At 36.8% G+C, this 21,155-nt stretch overlaps 1 protein-coding gene across 3 annotated transcripts in view; it reads left to right on the forward strand.

The window, feature by feature from the left end:
• Nucleotides 1–20,624, forward strand: part of SEL1L (SEL1L adaptor subunit of SYVN1 ubiquitin ligase) — a 28,409-nt gene extending 7,785 nt beyond the window's left edge. Inside the window, exons 4-21 of one of the 3 annotated variants that reach the window (XM_065752021.1) lie at nucleotides 1,500–1,667; nucleotides 2,351–2,456; nucleotides 3,961–4,123; nucleotides 6,527–6,580; nucleotides 6,671–6,730; nucleotides 7,224–7,305; nucleotides 7,594–7,748; nucleotides 8,429–8,485; nucleotides 9,387–9,455; nucleotides 10,574–10,651; nucleotides 11,365–11,427; nucleotides 12,314–12,401; nucleotides 12,662–12,810; nucleotides 13,380–13,545; nucleotides 14,234–14,308; nucleotides 15,400–15,572; nucleotides 18,403–18,531; nucleotides 19,843–20,624. In XM_065752021.1, coding sequence (XP_065608093.1) covers nucleotides 1,500–1,667; nucleotides 2,351–2,456; nucleotides 3,961–4,123; nucleotides 6,527–6,580; nucleotides 6,671–6,730; nucleotides 7,224–7,305; nucleotides 7,594–7,748; nucleotides 8,429–8,485; nucleotides 9,387–9,455; nucleotides 10,574–10,651; nucleotides 11,365–11,427; nucleotides 12,314–12,401; nucleotides 12,662–12,810; nucleotides 13,380–13,545; nucleotides 14,234–14,308; nucleotides 15,400–15,572; nucleotides 18,403–18,531; nucleotides 19,843–20,049 — 2,042 coding nt within the window. In that variant the 3' untranslated portion in view covers nucleotides 20,050–20,624. Of the gene's footprint in view, nucleotides 1–1,499; nucleotides 1,668–2,350; nucleotides 2,457–3,960; nucleotides 4,124–6,526; nucleotides 6,581–6,670; nucleotides 6,731–7,223; nucleotides 7,306–7,593; nucleotides 7,749–8,428; nucleotides 8,486–9,386; nucleotides 9,456–10,573; nucleotides 10,652–11,364; nucleotides 11,428–12,313; nucleotides 12,402–12,661; nucleotides 12,811–13,379; nucleotides 13,546–14,233; nucleotides 14,309–15,399; nucleotides 15,573–18,402; nucleotides 18,532–19,842 lie in introns of those variants that run through there. The other 2 variants (XM_065752032.1, XR_010623134.1) reach the window with 2 other exon arrangements.
• The last annotated feature ends 531 nt before the right edge of the window (nucleotides 20,625–21,155 follow it).

Raw genomic sequence — 21,155 nt, forward strand, 5'->3', positions numbered from 1 at the left:
TGTCAATTCCTTCCACATTTCCTTTCCAATTTGTAGGATTCTTATAACAATGCAATTTATTTGAAATACCTTATAATGCTTTTTATAAATCTGTATTTGGATTTCATCTGGTATTAGAGTATAACATAAAAATAAATAAAAACAACATAAAACATGTATTTCACCTTTTTTGATCTGAATAAATACCTACTGGTGTGCACAGTTAGACAAAAAAAATATTCTATGTATTAATTTCTTACCTTAGTTTATATTTATCATTCCCTAAATACATGATAAAAATAACTGGTGTTTTATCCTGTAATAGCACTACTGAGTTACTTTAGAAGTTAGTGTTTGTGTAGTGTAGCAGAAAACTACATAATGGTTGAGTGTAGAATTAAAAAAGGCAGGGGAGGTGACCACAGTGGAATAATTTCATAACTTCAGTACTCACTTCTCTCTTATGAAGAGAGAGTTTAAATAGTTTAGGTCCTATTGCTTTCATTACAGGACACAAAGTACTAAACCTCGTAAGTTCCAAGTTCTTGTATTAATTTCGTGGACCTGGAGTTTGTTTATAGTGAAGTCCTATCTGTTATGAGCTCTTAGCATGAGTTGTGCATTATGCAATAGCTGACAGGTATCTAACAAATGGTTCAAAACTAATTACATCAAGATACACAATGCATGTCTGGTAACACTTTTCCTTGTGTGTGGGGACATCTACCAAGGAATCAAATTAGGAAGAGCAATTTGAGCAAGTGATCTGTTTCTGGGGATCTTTCCTATAAACAAAAATGAATTGGTGTGATCTCTTGGCCTCGCAAGTGTAGTCTCTAGAGAGGGGGGAAAAAAAACACAAACTAACTTTCTGTACAGCCACAGTAGTAGAAACTTTACCTTGAAAAGACAGTATAATTGGCATTATCAGTTGCAGGTCTTTGCAGATGTCTTCAAATGAAACTGAAGCCAACTGCTGAACTTCAGCATACTGAAACAGAACTTCATAAAAGGCTGGCTGAAATAATTTTGTTTTCAAAAAATGAAGATAGATCATAGTCTTCAAAGAGTGTTGACATTACTTAAAAATACTGCAGTAGTGGAATTGCTAACCTTTGCTAGTGTAGTGAGGGCATGAAAAATAATGCTTCCAAAAGTAATTTGGAATGCAGCTAAACTGGTGAAGTGAGAAAATGTTTTCAAAGTATTCACTAAGAAAGTGCACTCATAGAAGTCTTTCTTTAAGTTGTATATTCTAAATGTATTCTAAATGTATTTGTAGGATACTTACAGTTCCAGTTCATAATTGAAAATAAGATTAATATTTTTGAAATGTTATTTAGGGAAGTAACTGATTTTACAGGCATTCAAAAGTTAGAATCTTTGGTTGAAAATACGATTAAATGCAATTTTAACTTCACAGAAGTTAATACCAACATAGGAGAGCATTCCTACATATGATAGACAGCTGCTTCTATTTATTCTATAAATTAAAGTTATTTCTGGATGTATGTTTTCAGTTTTGACAGCTATTGGAGGCACTGCAGATGGTGAACCTTGCCACTTCCCCTTTTTGTTTATGGAGAAGGAGTATGCAGAATGTACTGCAGATGGGAGGGAAGATGGCAGGCTCTGGTGTGCAACAACCTATGATTACAAGAAAGATCAAAAGTGGGGCTTCTGTGAAAGTAAGCAAGCTGGTGTCTTTATTTTCGTTCAGAGAATGCTTTTGTAATTGTGTTTTCATACCTCCTTATACCGCTTACTACAAGGTCTAGAACTCCTGTTTGTGTATTAATGGCCATCTCATGTAAGAAATGAGAGGCAAAGTTCTTATGATGGGAAATACTGAGGGGGTAAGGGGCAAATGATAGTGGAAATGCAATTTTTAAAGCTTTTAGGAAATCTTGTGGTGGGGGAACCTATAAAACTCGTTTTCTGTGGCTGTAGATGTATAGATGTTTGACAATATATGGTATACTTGCTGATTTTCTTGTATACAGGCAAGTTTTTTCTGGAAAACATACTCCTGAAGGAGTAACCTTTCTTCCATGCACAGCTTGCTTTAGAGCAATGAAAGAAATACTTTCAACAGCAAATTCATATTAGAAAGATAACATAAGAAGTTACCTATGAAAATGCTTTCAACAGCAAATTCATATTAGAAAGATAACATAAGAAGTTACCTATGAAAATGCTTGCCACCTCCTTTACCCAGTATTTTGTAATCACTTCGGGTTGCTTATCGATCTTCAGAAACACATTTCCAGGTGTATTTACCCTTAAAACAAGTAGGGATTTTGATAGAACAATCTTAAGATATGTAATTGGAGATCTTAACGTTTTTGGTTATTTCTTTTGCTTTTAAAAGCTGAAGAGCAGTCCAATAAGAGGAGACAGATGCAAGAAGCTGAGGATATTTATCAGACTGGAATGAAAATCCTTAATGAAAGCAGTAAAAAGGCTCAGAAGAAAGAGTAAGTCTGCATCTTCCATCCCCACAAGATAACGACTATGTAGCTGGTCAGTCTGGCTTTACAATGAACTAACATAAATGAGACATCCTGGCACTTTCCTGCTTACTGGGACTTAGCAACAAATTAGGCAGTGATTGTACTGAAAGTAAATAATAATTTGAGTGCACGTAGAAAAATAAATTTATAAATTATTTCCTCTAAAATCACAAAAAATCTATCAATTTCTGAAGGGTTGTTGTCTTCAAAATGTTGACTTAACACAAGGTGGTGCTGCAGTTTTTTTAGCTAAGTCTGAATGTGAGACCTGCCTGAAAGGAGATTGGAGTGTGATACAAGTAGTTGATATGTCACTGTTACTAGATCCTTTTTCAAATGTTTCTTATCGTATGGTCTTTTTTCAATTTCAAATATTAGGTTAGTGGAGAAGAGTGTTTCTTGTCCTGCTGTGTTTTTGTTCTTGCTTTCTGCTGTTTTCATACCGCAGGGAAATATTAATCTTATTCTCAAATTATTAAAGCTCTAATAATTGAATTTTTGTGAGATAGAAGGGTAATATTTGTAGAAGGAACAAAAAAAAAAAAAAAGAAATGTTCTGGTTTTGATATTTTTACTTTATACCCTGCAGTATAACCAATTCATGGTGGAGTAGTTGTCAGTTTACTATAATAATAGCCAATTTATTTTAGAACTGCCTGATTCTCATTTTAACAACTTCATCAGAAAGTGGTGACTTCAGGGTACTGATTATTACCTGAGCATGATTACGTTACATTTCTTGACGGAGATAAGGCAGCATATTCCTACCTCGGGAAGCTGAACCACGGCTGGAGGTTGTCCAATCACACCTTAGCAAAGATGAAGAAAACTAGTATCTGTTAGCATGTTATTATTAAATAGTATCAGAATTTTAAAACAACCTTAGCTCTCTTGAATGTATTACACTTTCTTAGAAGATAAAACTTATGAGGAACCAGGTGTGCCTCAGCTATTTGTTAAAGGAAGAAAAGAGCAAATAAAAGCAAGTCTCAGAATAGAAAACAAGAGAAGCAAAGGAAAATCTTGGCACGTTATTGGAAGTTTGTGACAAATCGAGCTGAAACATGTTTTGTACTGGGTTATGCTGTTTGAAGTTGCTGTTCTTGAAATTGCTATGAAATTTCTTAGGTGGATTCTGTAGGTTCTGAAGCTGGAATAGAAATACGAGTTTCCAGAGAACTTTGTCATAGTTAGCGTGACTGCTTCATCACAAAACTAGTCATGTGGGCAGTTGTCTTGGACCAAATATTTAGTGTTTTCATGTGAATAATTTTGTACTCATCAAATCAAAGACTCCAAATCGGTTTTCATTCTTCTTTTAATTTGTTATATTCTGTGAGTTTGTTAGAGGAATGTCCTTGCAGGTATCCAGAACATTACTTAAAATTGTTCATATAAAACATTTTTACCTACTTTATAGGTTTATGAATGTTTTGCTTTAAGGTGACTAAAATTGTTTTCTTTTAAGAGCATATCAATATCTTCTGAAGGCAGCTGACATGAATCATACCAAGGCGATGGAGAAAGTGTCTTATGCATTGTTGTTTGGGGATTACCTGAAGCAGAACATACAGTCATCTAAAGAGCTATTTGAAAAACTAACAGAAGAAGGTTCTCCTAAAGGACAAATGGTATTTATGTTCTTAAATTCTACAAAAGCTTCTATAGACTTATAAATTATTTATAGATTGTACTACAATGGTGCCAGAGAAGATTATGGAACAGATTTTCATGAGGAAGATTATGCAGCATGTGTGGGACAACTGGGGGATCAGACCTAGCCAGCATGGGTTCATGAAGGGCATGTCCTGTTTGACCAACCTGATCTCCTTCCTATGATTTAGTGACCCATCTGGTGGATGAGGGAAAGGCTGTTGATGTGGTTTACCTAGCTTTCAGCAAGGCCTTTGACACTGTCTCCCACATATTTTCCTGCAGAAGAGACAGGTACAGTCTTGGCTGGGTAAGGAGCTGGCTGGAGGTCTGAGCCCAGAGAGTGGTGGTGAATGGAGTTAAATTCAGCAGCCAGCTGGTAAGAAGTGTTGTTCCCCAGGGGTCAGTACTAGAGACTGTCCTCTTCAATATCTTCATTGATGACCTGGTTGAGGGTGCTGAGTGCACCCTCAGTAAGTTTGCAGATGACACCAAGTTGGCAGGAAGTGTTGATCTGCCTGGGGGTAGCAAGACCCTACAAGAGCGATCTGGACAGGCTGGATCGCTGAGCTGAAGCCAGTGGGATGAAATTCAACAAGACCAAGTGCTGGGTCCTGCATTTTGACAACAACAACCCCAGGCAATGCTACAAGCTTGAGGCGGAGTGGCTCTAAGACTGCATAGAGGAAACAGACCTGGGGGTATTGATTGATGCTCCACTGAACATGAGCTAGCAATGTGCCCATGTGGTTGTGAAGGCCAATGGCATCCTGGCTTGTTTCAGAAATAGTGTTGCCAGCAGGAGCAGGGAAGTAATTGTCCCCCTGTACTCAGCACTGGTGAGGCCATACCTCAAGTACTGTGTTCAGTTTTGGGCCCCTCACTGCAAGGAAGACATCAGAATGTCCAGAGTAGGGTAACAAAGCTGGCGAGGAGTCTGGAGCACAGACCTTATGAGGAGCAGCTGAGCGAGCTGGGATTGCTCAGTCTAGAGAAGAGGAGGCTCTAGGGAGACCTTATTGCTCTCTATAATGACCTGAAGGGAGGTTGTAGTGAGCTGGTGGTCAGCTTCTTCACTCTTGTAATTAGTGATAGGACTAGAGGGAATGGCTTCCAGTTGCACCAGGGGAGACTCAGGCTGGATGCTAGGAAATACTACTTCTTTGAAAGAGTGGTCAGGAGTGGAATTGGCTGCCCAGGGAGGTGTGGAATCACCAACCCTGGAGGTATTTAAGGAACGTTAAGACATTGTGTTGAGGAACATTGTTTAGAGAGAAGCATTGGTGATAGGTGGATGGTTGGACTGGATGATCTTGTAGGTCTCTTCCAATCTTGGCAATTCTATGATTCTCTGCTTGTTTTAAATGGGTTTCTTTCATCTAGAATAAGATGAAAAACAATATCATATCGTCAAGTTGAGGAAAAAAAAAAAGGTAGACAGGGTGCTGCTTTTAAGTGTCTGAAAACATGTTGTAAAACACCTTGCTCAGTTTGCCACCAGGAGCCACCTGATCTAACTGTAGATATTCCTGTTTATTGCAAAAGAGTTGCTCTAGGTGATTTTAAGGGGCCCCTTTAAACTGAAATGATTCTGTGATTATTGTTCATTATGCTGTAAAAACTGGCTATTGTCAATGTGAATGCATTAGTGTTATAGCTTATAAGCTTATACTTACTGCTCTGTTTCATCAGCTGATGCATCAGCATCTTCAGGAGTTGACTACTTTCCTTTGATTCTTTGTCTTTAAAATCCTTACACCCTATTTAGTGTAGAGCATTGGTTTACCTTAGGAAGTGAGTGCTTTTGTCTAGAGACTTGATTGCAGTAATGATCTTGACTTTTATCAGTCTAGAATTCAATACCATTTTCATTAAGTGTTTCTCTATGCTTAGAGAATTGCCTTAGAAGTCTTAGTACATTGTATAGTATAGCCATTTTCACATACACTGTATCTTTACTACTAGTATTTCTGTTGAGTCACACAGCTGTAAAAGGTGTTACAGTAGATAGAGCAGTACCTATGTAAATGTAAAGAAAAATAGTTTGGAAAAATGTAGCTGGTTCTTGTTACTGTAACTGCTGTTGTATCTACAGCTGTTATGCATGGTTATAGTCATTTCAACCTTTCCCTTAGGCTAGGTTGAATTCTGCTAGGACAAGTTTGTGATGGCTTCTTAAACAGCTGAACAACTTAGGAATTTGATATTCTAAAATAGGGAGGGAAGGACCTGGACAGAGGAATTATCAGTGTGAAGGTAGAGCGTGGCTTAGCCTTTGCAGCTTTGAATTGTTGTATAACTTCTTCATACATATGTATTCCAGGAATACAAAATCCTGAAATTATTGAAGGATTTGCTGACTAACTTCATTTTCTTTCTAGGCCCTTGGATTTCTATATGCATCTGGCCTAGGAGTCAATTCTAGTCAAGCTAAGGTAACATTAAAAAAAAAAAATCTTCAGTATTGATCTCATTTTATCTTGGAGTTGGATGTTATATAACCAGCAATATTTTTATTTATTAAGGCCCTGGTCTACTACACTTTTGGAGCTTTAGGAGGAAACCTGATAGCCCATATGATCTTGGTAAGTAAAATTTCCAAGTTAAGTTTTCATATGCATGCGTTTCCTATTATTCCTCTCTAATTTAAGGAAAAATCTGCTATAAAGCTGTATAGTGCCGTGGAATTAAAAGAATCAAGTATATGTCCCTTTTTGCTTAAAGCAAAGTAACATATGCTTTGGTTGTTGTAATCTGATAAAAACAGTGAAAGCCAAAGATCTTTGCAGAAGATGTTGTTTCAAGTGATGTTGAGATTTAAGGCAAAACAGTGTATTTAAGTAGAGAGGCCTTTAGGTTTTCACCTTTAAGTTTGTCCTTAATCAGTACCTGCTGTTTATTGGATACACTTAACCTTTTGAATGGTATCAGTCAGTTGCTTTTAATGCTTCTGGAATGGTCTCATGACCTTCTTTTAGCCTGTTGGCTTGACAAAGCTTGCTCAAGTAATGCTCAAAATATTTGTAGCCTAGTAGGTAAGTTGTTGAATAAGTGTCTTTTTTTTTTTCTTTTTATTAGGGTTACCGTTACTGGGCTGGGATTGGAGTCCTTCAAAGCTGTGAATCTGCTCTCACTCACTATCGACTTGTAGCTAATCATGGTAAAAGCACTTTTTACTAGATTAATATTTTTGAATGACATAGAAATACCTAGCAAGTCTTCTCTTGTCAGCATTAGAAATGTAAAAGTATAGTTCTTTGTTCTAAGTTATCAGTTTGGTTCTGAATCATAAGGCTTTTTAACTCTATTTTATAGAAATGAATTCTTTTACAGTGTGTCAGTAATTTGTTCTCTGTAAAAAACTGGATCTCTAATGGTTACCCAAAGTTGCAGTATAGTATTTGTACTGAGAAAAGCTGCCTAAAATTTTTGCTGATGTGTTTTCTAGTTGCTAGTGACATTTCATTGACTGGTGGAACAGTGGTTCAGCGAATTCGCTTAGCAGATGAAGTAGAAAATCCAGGAATGGCTAGTGGAATGCTGGAAGAAGACTTGATTCAGTATTACCAGTTTGTAGCAGAGAAAGGAGATGTACAAGCTCAGGTAAAACTTAAGTTCGTTTTATGGTTTGCAAGGGTTTAGGGGAATTATATGAAGAGCTTTAGAAAGCTAAAGCTCTTGTATCTCTCTGTATTTCTCAGCAGTCAGGTTGACTGACATTTCCTGACTAATTTTTATGTGAAGAGGCTTATATTTTAGTGTGTTTAATACAGAGAAAAGCAAACTTCTGTGGAAAAATAAATCCAAAATATTACCACTTCCATATATTAGAGAAGATTATATTGGAGTTCACTAGTAACTAATGAGACTAGTTTAAGGATAGTTTTAGATGGTGTGGAGGAAGTCTTGATCAAAAGAACTGGCCTTGCGAGGGAACCTCTGTTTCTTTTGCATGATTTCTGCATGGTGCCAGCAAGACCTTTTCTACATATAACAGAGGAGAGGACACTGCAGGCTAACTGTTGCAATTTAACTTGTTCAGCTACAATTAAGAATTTGGTAGAATTGAAATGAACATCTAGGACAGTCACTTTTTGACACTCTAGGATAATTTTCCACTTCATCTTAGCGTAACATGGAGGAAATAGGACTGTACTGTAGTTATTGAAGCAGATCAGACTTTAGCATCTTTGTATCTGTCCTTGCCTGTGTAATCTGAGTTTCTAAGAAAGACAATTTCCGAAGGAAAAGTGATTTATTTGTATTGTGCACTTAATTTTTAGGTTGGTCTTGGACAATTGCACTTGCATGGAGGAAGAGGAGTAGAGCAAAATCATCAGGTAGCATTTCTGTGCATCTCCAATGTGTATTACAATTGTACAGGGGGACAGAAAAAGCATAGCTAATACCACAGTAAAACAGAACTCTGAAGTACCATAAAGTATTGAATGTCTTCAGTGAAATTTAATTTTGTGTTTAATACAATTAGCTGAAGACCAATTTTAGAAATGAGGAAGTAAAAAAAAATGAATTTTTCCACAAAGTGTTATCTGAAACTGGCTGAGTTTCTGTGTATGTAGTAGGATCTTCACCATGGACTGTGTACACATTAGTAATGATATTCTAGCGCAGTGAATTTCAAGAGTAGTGCACTTCAGTAGCCAAAGTGGTATGACTTTAAAATACTGCAGTTAATAGATCAGTTTAGAAAATGAAACTTCTGCTCGCATAAGCTAGCCCAGCTATTGCTCATGGAAGATAACTAACCTCTTAAAATATATACTGAAAAACTAGAGAGCTGAGTGTGCTGCCCTGAGGATTATTTCAGACTCTGAAAGTGACCAGTAATGATATAACCACCTTAAAGTGCCTTAACATGACTCATATATGAGGGTTTAAAGAATTTATTTAGTAGTCAGGATGTGTATACCCAAGTTCTATGTAAAACTGAAATAGGAACTTCTAGAACTTCCTGTCTTCCAAACAGGATTTGGATATGCAGTAACAAAATAAGATTGACCTGTACAGCTTGTGTTTAGTAGTTTTTGTTTAGTAGTTTTTGTTTCTCTGCCTTTTGGGATGCACTGAGTGGTATTGCTGCTCAGTGTTGAGATTTTATATAGGGAGCTTCATTAAATAAGATGGAATTGATGAGTCTTGATAATTGCACTTGTGCCATGTTTTGCAAGAGAAGGTTCTCAGATGTCAAGGTGACAAAAATACTTGTTTTCCTCTGTGCAGCGTGCATTTGAGTACTTCAATCAAGCAGCAAATGCTGGCAACTCGCATGCCATGGCTTTTTTAGGAAAGGTAAATATGAATGCTCAAAAATAAGGCAGTTTACTGTTTCAGTAGAATAATAATAAATATTTTCTACTTGCTTATCTGGGGTGACCTCAAACTGGAATGCTGGAAGCTTCAGTTTTACTAGTGTTCTAAAATGAGAGTAGCAGTCTACTATGTCTAGTCTGTTTTCTGTTTCTTCTTTCACTTTTGAAAGGCTTGATTTTAATGAATAGTGTTTGAACTAGACTTTCAAAAATAGAAAATGGGCATCTGGATAGTTAACTGTGATCTAACAAATGTTTATTCCCGGAAGGGGGCAAAAAAAGCCTTAATTCTTATTCAGATGCCTCAGTTTTCTATATAGAATGAACTGCCAGTAGGTCTGCACCTACTCTGTATCAAAGCCTGAATCTGTCTACAGAATGGATCTTTATATCAGTTTTCTCTAACTTATTTCCTTCTTAAATTTAAATGGGACTGACAAGCTGCTATTCATGATGTTAATGCTTTCCTCCTTAGAAAGCTATCTAGGTCACTTGCCTGAGACCTAGATTGTCATCTACCTTCACCCTGTGTGAGGAGCTAAATCCTTATTGCTCCACTTGAGTACTCTCCAAGGTTAGGTTGTAATGCACAGTAGCTCTGACTTACATTCTTGAGGCTCTCACTGCAGTGGAGATTACAAAATGCATGAAAAAAAAGAGCATAGTTTGCTGAACAAGGCACTTGACATAAGAAATTGTAGTTTCCTGCTTTCTGGGCTGCTTGAATACATTAGATAAATACTTGAATTGAATTAGGCTAGGAACTGGGCCTAGCAAACAATTTTTGTTTTCAAGTATGTACATGCTAGTATAGCTTTATTTCCACTGATCTCAGAGGGCTTTTTTGCCTAATTGTGTTATTCCACACTGGTTTGGAAGTGAAGGGTATTATTACTCAAACCTTGTAACTTTATGGATAGTTAATTTTCCATTGGGATCTAAGCCCTATGAATCTGAAGTTACAGCATAGATGAATGTATTCTGCTTTGATGCAAGTTCTTTATTTCATAAAAAAAATAGATTTGTCTAATGCTACAGTGCTTCTCCACAGAAAATTGACTTATTTGGGTATTCATCAACAATGTTTTTTTCTTTCAGATGTACTCGGAAGGAAGTGATGTTGTACCTCAGAATAATGAAACAGCTCTTCAGTATTTCAAGAAAGCTGCTGATATGGTATGATTATCTGCTAGCTAGAAATACATCAATTGTGCTATAAAAGTTGAATAGCTCACGAATACTACAAATGCTTCTTTCTGTACACTTATGTGTGAGTACAGCTTCTTCTGTCCTAGGCTGGAGTTTAACTCAATCCTGAACATTAAAGATACGGCAGACTGTTCTGATTCTGGTCCTCTTAACTTGATACTTTGCTACACTGAAGTTTTCTGATGTGCCTCGTTACCTGCCCTAATATGGAAGAAATACAATTCTACGTACTTCTGTAGGGGTACCAGTGAATAATGCAGGACAATCAGAAATCTGCTTTCATTTAAGGCAGATTCTTAGAGCTCCCCTAATTGTTTTGGGAGTTTCTATGGCATTCAGAACACTTCAAACTTGGTAAAACTAAAGATGAATAAGTTGTTAATACTCTAGTTTTCTATGGGTAAGTGTTCTACATCGTATTCAACATTTTGGAAGTGCGCTGTAAACTCTCATAACTAGCATTCAAAGCTTCTTTCCCCGTGTTAATTACCTTTGTAGCAATTGAATAAAATTTACCAGAGATGCTGTTTTTTCTTAAATAACTATTGCTTAATAGATTTATTTTGCATGTTTTCACCTGTTTCAGTACTACTTGTTTTAGAGTTGGTAAAGAGGTGGAAAATTCGGAAGACTTAGGTGTAGGTCTGATTTGCTGTTCATTATTTACTTATTTTCTTCAGGGTAATCCGGTTGGGCAGAGTGGATTAGGAATGGCTTACCTTTATGGAAGAGGTGTTCCAGTGGTAAGTTTTTGATGGTCATCTTTCTAGTCATAGCTGATTGTGCTGATTTTGTAACTTCTTGTTTTCTACAAGCTCTTTCTCTGGAGGAACGTACTGTAGAACACTTAGTCGTGAAGAATTATTTTGCTCTGAAAACTTCATGGAAGGAACTTACAATATAAAAATAATAATTCACTGAGGAGTTAACAACTATTAAATGTGTTCAGAGTTCGTTCTAACAAGTTTGGGAATGTTGTCAGAGCTTTTAGAAAAGCAGAGCGAGGTGAAATTTTAGCTGAAGTTCTGTACTTAGCTTTAATTTTCTTGTGAAGTAAAGCAAGCCTTAACTGCCCCAATTTTGTCTCATGTGAGAGTGACAGAACACTTTGAAACTTTTAATTAGTTCCCTTGGCCTCATTGCATTTCCAGCATAGAGGACTTTTCTCTGTGAAATGTTTTATTTTTAGTTATATAAACAGATATTCAAAAAGTTGAATTAGCCAAGTTGAGAAAACAAGTTGCTTGCTTTTGAAACAGAACAAAGCATCTCTTGTGCTGTAACTATTTGTGGTGGTGTTATGCGTGGATGCCAGTTTTCATTTGGCCTCTAGAGGTACCTGCCAACCTCAGCTGTTCTGTGTGATTCTGTAAGCTATGTGGTCCAACCCATGTGCTCAAGTGTAGCTCAGATTACTCAGGACCACCTACAACTTGCCATCTTTTGAATACCTCCAAGGAGAGAGACACCACGGTCTTTCTTGGCAACCTGTTCAATTCTCAGTCATAATGTGTCTTTTATTTCTTATTTCTATATCTTAAGCCTGTAGCTGTTCTGTTTTACACATGTTCTTTACTTAAGTCTTGCTATACTGCAAGGCTCTAATAACTGGACACAATCTTCCTGCAGAACTATGAGCTAGCTCTGAAGTATTTCCAGAAGGCTGCAGAACAGGGATGGGTTGACGGACAACTTCAGCTGGGTTCCATGTATTACAGTAAGTGGCATCAAAATGATTTGCCTGGTATAAGCAACTGCCTTTTCAGTAACTGTTCACTAGGTGGCAGTAAAAGTGTGGATATACTGCATGAATACTGCAGTGTTACTGGGCTGCATTTATATGTTGTCCTATTTTTCTTTGTCCCCGAACACTTTCATAAAACCTTTCTGTGATGTTTTTTAGGGAGTATGTACTGTATTTCATACAACTTTGCTTGTTATGAGGAATGAATAGCATTGACTTAATATTTCTTTTAGATGGTATTGGAGTCAAGAGAGACTATAAACAAGCTTTGAAATATTTTAATTTGGCCTCCCAGGGTGGCCATATTCTGGCTTTTTATAATCTGGCCCAGATGCATGCTACTGGCACTGGAGTGATGCGATCTTGTCATACCGCTGTTGAGGTAAGGTCATCCATTTATAATGCAAGTCAAATAATGTTAACTTGCAACTGGTTGGATATAACCATGTTAGCTTACATAAGATATGTCTTAGTTAAAAATCCACTGGTGACTGGTGATAGCCAAGGCTATCATAAGGAAAGTGTTAAGTTATTGAACTTTGTATCCCATGAGGAAAAAAATGACTTTTATGTTGCTCTGGTGTGACAGTAGTTTTCTTAGCCTTGAAGAAAACTTGAAGAATGTAATACAAAGCAAACATCAGTATTTAAATACTGATTTTTTTTCAATTAGACTTAGTTTCAAGTGTAACATTTAAGCTGAGAAATAGAGAATTTTTTGAAAGCTTATGTTCAGTATATTTGAGTAAGCATCTGAACCTTGGCATGTATTTGATTAGTAATCTGTATGTTAAAGTAAGCCTGTCTTAAGCAGGAAATATATCGATTGAGCTTTTCCTGTGAAATGCAAGTGCTTTTAACAAGTGTTTGAATGTTCAAGGATTACCTTCTGCAACATACAAATTTCTGAAGTTCTTCACAGTCTTCTCCCTTTTCTCTATTCCTCTGCAGTTATTTAAGAACGTCTGTGAACGAGGACGCTGGTCTGAAAGACTTATGACTGCATACAACAGCTATAAAGATGGAGATTCAAATTCTGCTGTTGTTCAGTATCTTCTTTTGGCAGAACAAGGCTATGAAGTTGCACAAAGCAATGCTGCTTTCATACTCGATCAAAGTAAGGACTCCAACTTGTGCTCAAAGAGCTTTTTTAAGCTGACCTGTAATAGTCCTGTTAGTAGAACTTCAGAATGCTTGAAGATGTATCTCGTTCAGTTAGCACTTCGGTGGAACTTCTGTCACCTTTCCTTCTCTTCACACTGGAAAACTGTCAGTCATTTCACCTCTATAGCTTTATAACCTACATGTTGGGATACACTTGAAATTTGACTTTTGGGACTTAAGAGTGGGATAGTGTGTGGTGTGTTTCAAAGGGACTTTAGTCACTCATTGTTAGATAAGCTGAAGCTGACACAGTGGTGGTGTCAATTGTGGCTGGTATCTACCATTGCTCCCCGGGTTAATATTCCAATTACTGTTATATCTATAAATCTCAATTTCAACTAGAGATTGATATAAAACTGTTATATATTTCATACAAAAAATCTTTTAATTGTAAGGTAGTACATCTGAAACCATATTCATGCTACAAGTGAGAAAAATTGAGACCTTTAAGGTAAAGCCACTGTTTGTTCATAAGTTGTACGTGGGCAGAGATGTAGAAAAAACATAAATGAAAGTATTTATTACTGATTTCAGACCTGCTGAATCATGTTTTGGTATATTGCAAGTAAGGATTTGGGGGCAGCTATCTTTGTGTGTATGTGTACCAGGTTCCCACTTAACTGAATTCATTTCTTCTCTAGAAGAAGCTAGCATAGTAGGGGAAAATGAAACATACCCTCGAGCATTGCTTCACTGGAACAGAGCAGCTTCTCAAGGTATGTTTGTACTCCACGATTCCAGTTACGTTATTGTTTTAGAACAGCTACTGATGTCTGATTCCTTTTTTTTTAATATATGGAGCAAGGGGAGGGAAGCTTATGTTTTTGTTCATTGTTAGTCATATTCCACATGAGCTTCTTTATTCCATTGGTAGCTATAAAATTATGGCAGTCTGCCTGCAGTTGTAAAGCATTCTCAAGTCCTGGAGAGTAAAAAGAATAAAGCAAATGTGGAGTGTGTTTCTGTTGCCATTCCACATGAAATTATTGAGCAGTATTAAACATTATGAGAAATACATACATACTTGAATATTTTTAATTGATCCACTTTTTAATGTAGGTACAAAATACCCTTGTGGATTTTAGTGCTTGTTGTCATCTGTAAGAAATACAGTTTCCTGTTGAAAGCAAGAAAAGCCTTGTGATCAAGAAAGCAGTCTTGTTATTCAGTCAAGCAGAGTTTAAACTGAAGTGCTTGTGATCCTATAGTAAAATACACAAATATGAACTAAATAATCATACGTGTCAGTGTGAGTTCTCTAACCTTCACACAGGTTAGAGAACTGACATCTACATAAATGTCTGTCTATCAACTTTTTACTTTAGAGCAGGGTATCATTTAGGTGGAGCCTAAGATTTTGTCCAAAAATATTTAGACTTAGTGTTGTCTTTTAGTAGAAATAAATATTCAGTTACCAAGTGATTATCACTGACTTTAGTTTGTTTTCGTTGTCTCTGTTTTGAAAACAATTCAGTAGTCCTCAGTGACTATATAACAAATGAAAAGCTTTTTTTCTTAAGTGACTGTGTATTATATAGCTTTTCAATTTCTACCACTAATAGAAATGTTGGTAGGATTACTGGGAGAAGTACTTCAAAGAAGTAGTCAGCTGGGTTTTGGTTTGTCTAAACCCAAGTATTCCTTTTAAAAATAAATAAATCCATTTGTGAGAGAGGCAAAAGAAAAAAAGAGAAACTGTTATTACTATTTTCAGTTTGTATAAAAGCCCATAGTGGAGCCCCATATGAGATTAGAAGGCTTACTTTAACTAGATGTTTTCTATGATTTTCTTTTTGTTTCTTTGTAGGATATACAGTTGCAAGAATTAAACTTGGAGATTACCATTTCTATGGATTTGGTACTGATGTTGATTATGAAACAGCATTTATTCACTATCGACTGGCATCAGAGCAACAGCACAGTGCCCAAGCAATGTTTAATCTAGGCTACATGCATGAGAAGGGATTGGGCATCAAGCAGGTGAGTGAGATGTAAGCTGATAGGCAGATTCATTACAGTACTTTTGCTAATGTTAAAATCCCTAATCAGTACTGGACTTTGGCCACTACACAGCCTCTTAGTAGGAATTTGCATAGAATCAGAGAATGGCCTGGGCTGAAAAGGACTTGAGATCATCTAGGCTCAATTCCCCTGCTGTGGGCATGGTTGCCAACCACTAGACCAGGCTGCCAAGAGCCACATCTGGTGTTGCCTTGAATGCCTCCAGGGATGGGGCACCCACAGTCTCTCTGCATGACCAGTTCCAGTGTGTCATCACCCTCTGAGTGAAAAACTTCCTCCTACTCATGCCTCAGTACAGTCTCCCTTAGTAGTTACGGACGTATACTCTTTGTGCTTCTGTATCTAAAGAAATGATGTATAGTGAGGGGAAAAAATTGCCCAAAATTGTGAAGTTTGGCAGAAGGTTAACTCATACTTGTGTAAGCTTTTGTAATGTGTTCAAGGCTTAAAAATATAATGAAGCAAATCATAATCAGTTCCAGATTCAGACCATTTCTGCGTAAGATTGTTGCTACTTATTTTGCACTCTTTCAAAGTGTCTCGATTTTAAAAACAAATTGAACAGATGTTTCTGAGGATGTGAACAATGTGATTATTAATTGTGGCTTTTCAAATTAGGCTAGACAGCAGTTTGCATTACAAAATGCGTTGACTAAAAGAGGGCAGTGCATTTGATTCCTGTAGGAAATGTATGGGGATCCTAGAATCTTTTGAGATTGAAGGGACCCTTAAACCTAGACCAACTCCTCTGCAGTGAACACATGTATAGGTAAATCAGACTGTCTCTAGGGAAAGGACTTTCACTACATCTCTGGGCAATCTCTGGCAAACTGTTCCAGTGTGTTACCGCTCTCAAAAACAGCTAGATATGGAAAAGCCACTGTCAGGTCACCATGAAGCCTTTTCTTCTCCAGGCTGAACAGCCCCCAGATCAAGTAAAATTTACAGAACCCTTTACATACTCTTATAAGTTTCAGAATAATGGAATCTGTATTTGCATGCTAATTTTGAGCAACCTACTTTACCTTAATTGAAACAGCTCATATAAATATGCAAAATGAGCATTGAGAATGTCCAGAGACAAGGAAATGTAGTGTATAAAACCAGACTCTGGGATTCTGCATACCTAGACCTCTTTGCTATATCCTAGAAGTCTAGATTCTTAAGATGAGAGAGAATGGAGATGAGGATTGATGAGAAAAGACTGGATCAGGATTGGATTAGGATAGTCTAAAAAAAAGATTGAATTTTGAGTGTCTCTTCAAATAACTGTCAACTTGAAGTCATGATGTTAGCATGTGATGTCTAACTGAAGTTTGTTCTTCAGTTGGAGGCCTGTGGGTGGGTCCTATATTGATTTTTAGCATTGTAATATCTAACAAGTGGGGAATTTTCACAATTGAATGAGGTGTTGTATACTTCTGTTCTCTCTCTAACTACATCTGTACTGTTAATCAAAAGTTAGAGAGGATGATCTAATAGGGCACCCTGCACAGCTTCAGTTCACTGTTGATTCAGGATAGTCCTGAATAAATCTGATACTTATTCCAAACAGCTTTTGCATTACTCACCATTTACTTACTGCATAAATAGTATGTCTTGCAGATAGGATTTTGACATATTTGCTATGCATGAATAGCTTTGATTCATTCCAGTTCAAAGCCAAATATTAAGCCCCTTCATAAATTTCACACGTACACTGTTATTCATTTTTTCACAGATGCACTGTCCAATTTCAGAGCCTGCATGTCAGAATGAAAACTAAATTCATTCCTATTTTTGGCAGCATTAACTTCTCTCAAATTAACTTTTTCATGGTGCTGTCTAGGATTTGGCATGATTTCGGTGCTTTACTTGTATTAAGACACTTGAGCATTTGCAATTCTTGCTCATCTATCAAGTGAGAGTGAAGAATGCATAAACAGAACAAATTGCTTGTGAAGTGGAAATAAAAATAATACATGATTAGGATCTGCTTCTACAGTAGCTCAAAATGAGGAAATTCAAACAGACTTTCCAGTCTCAGGGAGTACTCAAGTTGCTTTAGAGCTCATACATACATTAAAAAATTTATTTCCATGTGTTTCATAAAACTAAGCTTTTTCTGTATTGCTAAGCAGAAAGCAATTGAGGGGGAGCTGAGGTATTTAGCTGCATGTATCCTGTTTCTTCCTGCATTCCGATAGTTGGAACAAGGTCAGTAGAGAATGCTAATTGAAGCTTCTCTAAAACTGACTGGCTGTTGGTGATTGTGCTTCTGGCACGCTGCTCTCACTAACGCATGTTGGTTTATGATTAAAAGTAGAATCCAGTTTGGGTATGTGTTCAGAAGTGGTTAGAAGTTGAAGGCGTTCTGCAGCAGGCGTGCTGTACTATAGCTGGGAGGAGTTGTTGCTAGGTGCTCCTACATGGCTTCTGTTTTCTTACTATTTCTCATTTGGCGTGGTGCTGCATACGTAAGGTATGTTCGTGTTATTATCTAAATATAGGCTTTATTTTACAGTGCATCGGTTGAATTTATTAATATTGATCTCTTTATTAGCTTCAATTCCAGCACCAATTATACTAGCTTTATCCTTGGATGTAAGCTTCCATTTACTTGTGTATTCAAAGATGAACATCCCTCAGGGAAAAAAAAGAGAGGGTTTTACTTGGTTGAGTTAAACAAAAAACATTAAAGCAGTTATTTTCAAATGATAGATAAATTTTCTTATAGAAGAATCTCTTGATCTTTACAATAACTGTTTTGAGTTCTTCAGAACTGAGTTTTATATCTTTTTAATTGTAGGATATTCATCTTGCAAAACGATTCTATGATATGGCAGCTGAAGCAAGCCCAGATGCCCAGGTTCCAGTCTTCCTAGCTCTTTGCAAGCTTGGAGTGATATACTCTGTGCAGTACATAAGAGAAATCAATGTAAGTAGAATTACAAAGAAATGTTTACAACTCAGTATTCTTTTAAAAATAGAGATCTTATGTGAGCAGGAATCTCATATGAGCCTTAAAGTAGATGTTTCTTTTTTTGGTGTTGTCTTTTAAAGTTGTAGAAGCTGTGATTTTTACTTTTCTTTGCAATTGTGGATAACTGAGATGTGCATAGACAGTGCTCCTCAGTGCTGTTCTTCCGTTGAAGAGAGAATATCCTATTTGACTGCTCCTAGCTGAGCATCTGATGTTGAAATTGACAAACTGTTACAGTGACTGCTTAAGGAAATACCTTTTTGTAGCCGTAATTCTCATGCTGTTTTATATAACAATCCCACTTGAATCATGTTTACTTATATTCAGCAGTTTAGTTATTGTACAGAGTTTGTGCTTAATGATGGAACTGAAAAACTGGAAAAATACTTGGAGTTTAGATGATTTTTCTCCATTACATTATCTGGAATATTCTTTAGTATTCTGACAGTTTACTGCCTTTTGGATTACTTGATAAATTCAGATGTTAGGAAAGCTATTTCCTCTTAGAGCAAATTTGAGTTCAGGCAGTTCAGGTAAGACTGACAGAAGTTGGTAGTCTGAAATTTTCAAGAGCAAACAATCAAAATGTTTTAAGTGAGTTGAGCAAATAATCTGATTGCTCACAGAAACTGCTATGCAGAACATTGGTATTCAATGTTTTAGGTCTACTGATATCAATAGATCTGTTAACAATGACTATAGTACGTGCAGTGACATTGTAGGAAAATGTGTTGGCTACTGCTTATGCAAATCAGGGATTAAAAAGGCAGTTCAACCAAAACTGACAGTAAGGTATTCTGGCTGGTAACTTCCCTGTGAGTTATCTATATGAATCTCAGTATTACATAATTATCCTTGAACTTAACGTTCCATTGGTCATCATAGTGTGCAGTTACTTCCCCTGTTTGGCTGGGCTGGTGAGTTCATTTCCTCTTTGTATGTAGTAATTGTTCCCCTTTCTTCAAGACAACTGACGTAAGACCAGGGTATGTGATAAATTATGCGTATGTGAAAGGTGCAAAGCTATGTATCAGCAACTCATATCTTTAGAATAGCTCCTTCTACAGGTCATGGCTTTTATTGGCATTTAACTCCTGGAAATTGAGAATGTCATTGTAATTATTTTTCACTCTGAGAAATAATAGAGGGGAAGAGTAGGAGTTATAAAACTTCAGTAGCTTGTATATGAAAATATTAGCAGTCAAATATAAAATTAAAGTACCTTGTTGTTGTTCTCTGACATGATAATATGGACTTCTTTCTTAGTTAAGGGAAGTGTTCTCACGTATTGATATGGACCAGCTGCTGGGGCCTGAGTGGGACCTTTACCTTATGACCATCATCACCTTGCTTCTGGGAACAATTATAGCTTATAGACAAAGGCAACATCAGGCAATTCCCAGACCAGCAGGACTACGACCAGCTGTGCCTCAACAAGAACCACCACCTCCAGAGCATCAACCACCGCAATAGCAACAAGAGCCTCAGTAAAAGAACTGGATTTTTTCCAAAAAGAACAACTTTCATTGTGATTTAGGACTTCAGATTAATGGTCCCTTCCATAAAAGAGGCACCAAGAAGTTTGTAAGGAATAAAGTATGAAAGCTGCGTAGAATTATGCCTTCTTTCAGGGAAAAGAAAGTTCTTCTTAAACTGATTTGAATGTTATTTCAGTGCCAATGGAATAACACTATGGCTTTTTTTCATGAAAACACAGAAGTGTGCTACTACAAAAATGTTGCCTGCTGTATCTAGTTTCTCTTTATTCAGAGTCCTTTTCATCTTAGAGAGAAGGCTAGCATTAGAAGATTATTGCCTGCCTGATAGCAGCTGCCCTATAAAAATGGCCAATTTCAGTCCAAGATTCTGAATTATTTTTGAAGTCCAAAACAGCTGGAGCTCTATGAATTCGTATTCTGATTTCCACCCCAAGTATTTCCACAATCCTTATTAGATTTATTTCTTACACTTTGTTCTTTTATGCTGTTTTGAATGGTTTAATCTGGATTATTTATAAATTCTGTAAAACTAAGCTAGCAAGTATGTCACTGCATTTGTGCTTTTTTTCTTTTGAGTATTTTCCCTCATTAACCTTAAAGTAGGCAGTTGTCAACAGTTAGTATGTAGCCCAGGAGGAGAGTTGGGACAGATAGGGTTCGTAAAGCTAATTAGTTGAAAACTATGCAGGCAATGCCCAGATCTCACATCCTTCTAAAAAGTTTTTTGGAGCCTCTTAACTTGCAGTCGTTAGTGATGTAAGGAGAAGTTGGTAGTGTTTCTAAATAATTTTCCTTGCTCTTACAGAGAGACTCAGTCTATTTACATTGCAGAAAGCACCAGTATTAGTGTGGATGCTAAAGAAAGAACAGAGCCAGAAAACTCTGAGTTAGCCTAAACCATTTTGTTTTTAAGTAGAGAAATCCTTGTATTTAATTTTCAGCAATACTGCATGTTATCTGCACTGTAAGAACATCCTCTCACAGGTGAAATACAGTATCTATATGCATCTGCAGCAAAGAATAGCAGGGTCCCAAAGACGTACTTTCTACAGAAAGATATGGACTTATGCCAGTGATGCT

The sequence above is a fragment of the Cyrtonyx montezumae genome, unplaced genomic scaffold, assembly GCF_038088225.1.
Source record: "Cyrtonyx montezumae isolate F1298 unplaced genomic scaffold, pur_monq_1.0 scaffold_10, whole genome shotgun sequence".
Lineage (NCBI taxonomy): Eukaryota > Metazoa > Chordata > Aves > Galliformes > Odontophoridae > Cyrtonyx > Cyrtonyx montezumae.